At 65.0% G+C, this 5,721-nt stretch overlaps 1 protein-coding gene across 2 annotated transcripts in view; it reads right to left on the bottom strand.

Moving 5' to 3' along the window:
- The window catches only part of EEFSEC (eukaryotic elongation factor, selenocysteine-tRNA-specific), a 180,798-nt gene that overhangs the window by 25,569 nt on the left and 149,508 nt on the right, over positions 1-5,721 (bottom strand). The window contains exon 6 of one of the 2 annotated variants that reach the window (XM_004692327.2): positions 5,167-5,323. The exons of the other annotated variant lie outside the window; for it this stretch is intronic. Coding sequence (XP_004692384.1) covers positions 5,167-5,323 — 157 coding nt within the window. The remainder of the gene's footprint in view (positions 1-5,166; positions 5,324-5,721) is intronic. 2 annotated transcript variants of the gene reach the window in all.

The following is a 5,721-nucleotide window of genomic DNA, read 5'->3' as shown; positions in this document are numbered from 1 at the left end:
GGGGGCACAGAGCTCAGGGCGAGGGGGCACAGAGCTGGGGGGCACAGAGCTGGAGGGCACAGAGCTCAGGGTGAGGGGGCACAGAGCTGGGGGCACAGAGCTCAGGGTGAGGGGGCACAGAGCTGGGGGGCAGGGTTGGCAGCAGCACATCCTGCCAGAGGCCCTCTGACACCTGCATTTGGGACAAAGCCCAGCCTCCCCGCTCTGCTCACCAGGCCCCACAGAGTGGCCCCTGCCTGTCCAAGGTGCCATCACTGGCTGGCTCCTGGGGTCCCGCTGTCGAAGGTACCACCTTTCCTGCCTCAAGAGTCCTGCCCAGGACTCTCCTTGGATGGGTCCCCAGCACCCCCCAGGGCTGGGGGCAAGGCCACTGCCTCCAGAGCCCCTTCCCGAGCCGCTGGACAGGGGCCACGGTGCACGCTCACAGCACCTCACCATCCCTGTCGGCCTGACTCACTTTGCAAAATACAAATGACTGCCGGGCGATGGGCAGACGGCCAGCCGCCCGGGGCGCGTCGGACCGGCCCCCCAGACTCAGGTGCGGAAGCCCAGGTGGCGCTCCACGCCCTCACGTCTCAATTTGGAGACAGGGCGTTTAAAGAGGTGCCCCAGGCCAGGGGTGAGGAGGGTGGGCGCTAAGCCAACCTGATGGTGCCCCTCTAAGAACCTGTGTGCCAGCACCACGCCGGGCACCCGGGAGGCTCGGTGAAGACGGCAGAGAAAGGCCGAGTGAGCGTGTGCAGCCTCTGACGGTGAAAAGGGGGGCGAGCATGGTGAAGCGTGGGGCCCCTGCCACCCTGGGCTCAGCCGCTGCCCCCCTCCTGCCGATGACCGATGGCCACAGGCAAGCTGCCCGAGGCTGGCTTGGCGCCCTTCATGCAGGCACCGCCAAGCCCGCCCCGCCTGGGCTGGCTCAGGGCACGGACTACAGCAATCTGCGCGGCCGCCATTCTCCCTGCCTCGGGCCCGGCCGGCGACCCTCGGATGCGGGCAGGCCAGATCAGGCTGACCCCCGCCGATCCCTGGGCCACACGACTCCGGACAATGTCCCTGGCTGTTTCTTAGAGTCTGGGTGTCTGGCACCGGTTTCACTGCCCGTGGGGGCCTCAACTAGTGCTGGGGAAAACTGGGTGTGTCTCCCCTTCTGTAGGCCTGGTCTGTGCAAAACAGCCTGCGTGTTAGCCCCAGAGCTGCTGGGGCTTGGTCCTGGCAATGTGTCACCTGGTAAATGGCGGGGGCAGAGAGGTGGTCTGCGCCAGGCCCTCCCGGGGCTGCCCATCATCTGTTTGGGTGAGTGGCGTCTCTGGGGCATAAGTTTATGATACAGCTGCCTTCAATCAGAAGGAAATGTATAATCCTTGCTTCTGACCAAATGCAAAGTGCCTTCCAAGGTCATGCATCGAAGGACTTAGTGGCAGAACCAATCTCTGTGAAGGTGGCAGGTGCTCTCCTGGGAGCAGCATGGCGTGAAGGCTGGGCTGGGCCCACAGAGCTCCCAGCTCCACGGTGGGCGAGGCCTCAGGAGACAGCTGCTACCCGGGGGAGGGCGGGTCCTGGTGGGTACCCCACCACTCACAGCCCACCACTCACAGAGCCCCTTGTCACGGCAGGTACTGGGGCGGGCATAACTCCTCCGGTCCCTGGAGATCGGAAATATTCATCCCTGGTAGCCCCGAGGGGCTGAAGCTGAGGAGACACACCCACCGCCCTGGGTCGCAGCGGGGAGCGTGGGCTCGTGTCCCTGCAGCCCCCACCCCACCCCCAGGGACACAGAGGGGCCGTGCCTTATCCTGGAGTCCCAGGACTCTCTTTCCACGGTCAATGCTGGGGACCTCCCCCTGCCCCCGGATTGCTTCTCCCAACACCACTGCTGCACCTGGCCATGGCCTGGCACCACCAGAGCCCGAGGAGCAGCCGATGGGCCCATGAACAGTGGTGCTGAGCTGGCACCGGGGCCCTGGACATGAGTGATGCAGCTGCCCCGCTTCAGTACACGGGTCTGGGCAGTCTGCATGGACCCCACAGTCCCAAGATGAGGTGCCAGCGGGCAGGGCTCTGCGCCCCCCACTCCTGGCGGCCATCCTCGGAGGACCACAGAGGCAGACACTCTGGGTTCTTACAAGGTGGCGGCTGTGCGCAAAGGCCCTCAGTTTTCTCTCCTGTGGACCGGGGATGAGGAGGAGGCGCCCCTGCCTTCCAGCTTGCGCTTGGAGGGCTGCAGGGCCCGGGAGAGGCGCTGGCAGCGGCCCCTGGAGGTGGACGAACCCCACACAGGTCGGGCTTGACGGTGGTACCTGGCACCGGCAGCAAAAGGCAAAAGGAATGAGGTTGGGAGCAGGCGAGGTGAGAATTCCCAAGTGAATGGGGACCGGGGCTCAGGGAGGGAGGGGCCTGACTGGCCTCTGATGCCGCCCCTCCTGCCTTCTCTCCCAGCCCCGCTGGACAGCACCTCCTCTGGGAACTGCCCTGACTCGGCCTCAGGCTGGCCACGGGCCCTCTGGACCCTGCCAGCCGGTGATGGGTGGCTGGCCCGTGTGTCCGTCTTTCCCCGCGGACATGCCTTGGAACAAGAGGGAGTCGGAACGATCTAGGTTTGCTGAGCGGGGTGGAGCAGCGTCCTCCCGACTGACGTTCTCTTTAAAAACCTGGAGCCCTCAGCGTGTCCCCGGGAGACAGCGGCGGGGGGCCGGCGACCGCTGGGCCTGCCTGTGTCAGAGGAGCCGCAGGAGGCCTCGGCACGCCAGGCCAGGCTCCCGGGCCCCCACAGGCCTGGGCTCGGCCCTTGATTCACCCAGTGGTCTGTACCACCGAACGCCTGCGCTTACTCATTTTGCAAGTCACGTTTCCTTGCCCGGCAAGTCACACCTGGGGGCTGGCAGACACGGCCGGGACGGGGCGCAGAGCCCGGCTCCCCCACACCCCGCTGGAGGCTGCAGGCGGCCCCTTCCCGTGGTCCACAAGGGCGCAAGTCCCCCCACCCCCCAGTCCCAGCCCCAGGGAGCAGGGCAGGGCCTCGGAGCACATAGCCGGCACCACTCTGGCCCTCGGGTGTCCTCTGCCAGGGCCAGCCAGGGGTGCAAGCAGAGCAGCCTCTCGGGGGCTCCTGACAACCCTCCTGGGTGCGGGCTCCTCTCAAAGGGCAGCCGATGGAAGATCCTTCTGGGTTCTTCCTGGAAGCACAAAACCTACAGATTTCTCTGTTCTCATCCGCCTGGAGGCGTCGACTTGTGATCAGTAGTAATGAAAAGGTCATTAAAGATCACAAAGTGTGAGGTCGACGTGAAAGTGAGGATACGTGTGCTCTCTGCCCCAGCGCAGGACGGGAATCTGGCCCCACATCCGGCACAGGGAGATGACGGGCCGATGCCGCCCACGGAGCTGCCCCCTCTGGGCCCTCCCGGCGCGTGCCAGTCTGCGTGCTGGCCGTGTGTCCCCCGGGGACGAGGCCGCGCTCACATCTCCGGGCCCAGGGCCTGCGGGCTCAGCTCCAGGCAGGGGAGGGGTGGGGGCCTCGTCGGGCCCCCCAGAGCCCTGCTCCAGAAGCCTCACGCTGTGCATGACCAGAGCCCCAGCCGGCAGCCGGCGAGGCGCCCCTCCACCTGGCACCGGGTGTCTCGGGTTTACTGAGGATTCTTTCACCATTAAGGCACTTCAAAATGGTCAGAAGTAATCCCTTACAGAGCAATCGGCCGGGAAAGACAGGCAGGCGGTGGGGTGGGTGGGATGGAGGAATCTGATCAGCTATTATTTAATAAAAGTGTGAAGGCCACAAACAGGAAGCAGATCCATTAAAAAGGCAACGCTGGCCTGACACAGAAATGTGAACTCGAGCTGACTGAGGCAGCGCCCTCGGCACCCCCTCCACCTCCCCCCCGCACCCAGGACCCCCAAACGGGCCTCTTCCTGCATCTGGGTGTTCTGGGAACACCCCAATTCTGAGGAAGAAGAGCTGACAGGAAGGAAGGTCAGGGAGAGCCCCCCCCACCCCCGAAGGAAACAGCGGCGCCCTCTGCTCGCTGTCTGTACCTGCAGGCCCGGCACCCCGAGGGGCAAGTGCGCAGCCCTGCTCTCCCAGAGCCCGGCCCCTCCCTCCTGCAGATGCAGACACAGGCCCTGCGTGCTCCCTGGAGCCCAGAGCAGGACACTGGGGGCGCCAGTGAGGCTGATGTGAGGGCTGGGGGCAGCGAAGGAGCAGTGGGGGACAGTGGAAGACCAGAGTCACAGCGGGCACCTCCCATGGGTGGGTCCTCCCGCCTGCCTGAGCCCCTGATACTCCAACTGTGATGGGACTCAGCCTGACCTTGACAGAGGTCTAGGGGTGCAGTCAAACAATGGAACCCAGTGCCATGGGGAAGCAGGCCCCGGTGAGCCCTGCTCTCTCGGGAGAGGGCTCCAAGGAGGACTGGGGCTGGGGCTTTCCCCTCCCTGGGGTTCTACTTAAGAAGTTACACCCCAAGAACACACACCTTGCTGTTGTAAGGTCAGGGCTGGGTACAGCATCCATGGAAGCTCTTTGACGTTGCTACATATTTGGAAACTGTCCTGACCATGCTGGGGGTGGGGGGCACAGTGCTGGCCAGAGAGGGGCTGGTTGTACAGTACATAGATTTTCTAACATGGAAACACCCCCCAGTCGGTACCCCGCGGCCAGGTGCTGCAGCAGAGCCCCGGTCAGCATCCCACACTCCTCTCCCCTCATGACACTCCTGCCAAGTGACCCACCCTCAACATCAGGCTGCGGTCACCTCGCTGCGGAATGTTCTTGCCCTGGGTCCCTCCAGCCTGGCTGCTGCAGGTGGGACCTCTTTGGCGTGAGGAGGAGGCAGTCCACATTCTGGGGAGCCCTGCCGGGATAGCGGCACCGTCCCCAAGAGTCTTCCCAACTCTCTTCCTCCAAACCACCCTTCAGGTCACAGGTGCGTCTTCTCGCCGGTACCAGTAGAGTGGACACTCACACTCAGCCCCTGACCCTGGCTCGGACCAGATGCTGACTCCATGCCAGGGTCTCCTAGGACCCACACTGGCTTTCCAGCCACAAGCAAGATGGACAAAGGTCCGGCGCGGATGCCCCTGGGTCAGCCCTCCGTGTTGGCACAGGCAGGCCCCGCCACCCAGGCACTGGGCTCCATGCCCAGCGTGCCAGGACAGGAGGAAACGACCACTCACCGGGAACGTGGATCTTGAACTTGCCACTCTGGCCGAAGGCGCTGTCAATGACCCCCTCTTCCCCCGTGGACAGGTGCACTTTGAGCCCCACGAAGAGCTGGATGTTGGTCTCCTTTTTGAACAGAGAACGGCCGATGACGCTGTAGTCGTCCGCTGCCTGTTTGCAAACGCCAGCCCAGAGAGAGAGACTGTCACTGTCCCGGAGGGGGCCGGCTCCTCGCCATATCACCCTGCCCCCGGCGCTGGGAGCCAGCCCAGCTGTGAGTGCTGCCGCGGAGAGCACGCTCGGCCCCTCGCCGGCCACCTGAGGGAGGTGGTTTCTCCATGCAGGTGTGGAGGCGAAGCACAGCGGAGCCAGGCCAGGCCCTGGCCGGCACAGGACGCAGCACCTGTCCCCCTGGGGCCACGTGCTGCTCCTCCCAGAGAGCGGCGCCCTCCACCGGGCGGCTTTCCGGGGCGCCCCAGGGGAGCGCACAATGCTTGCACCAGAGCCTTCAGGCCGCCTCCTCGCCCTCTCGCCTTCCTGCATGCACGTCTCAGCCCCACGCTTCCCTC

This window comes from Condylura cristata, unplaced genomic scaffold (assembly GCF_000260355.1).
Source record: "Condylura cristata isolate star-nosed mole 26May11 unplaced genomic scaffold, ConCri1.0 scaffold00033, whole genome shotgun sequence".
NCBI classification, from domain to species: domain Eukaryota; kingdom Metazoa; phylum Chordata; class Mammalia; order Eulipotyphla; family Talpidae; genus Condylura; species Condylura cristata.
Note: the sequence above shows the minus strand (reverse complement) of the source record. Positions and strands in the feature narration are given on the sequence as shown.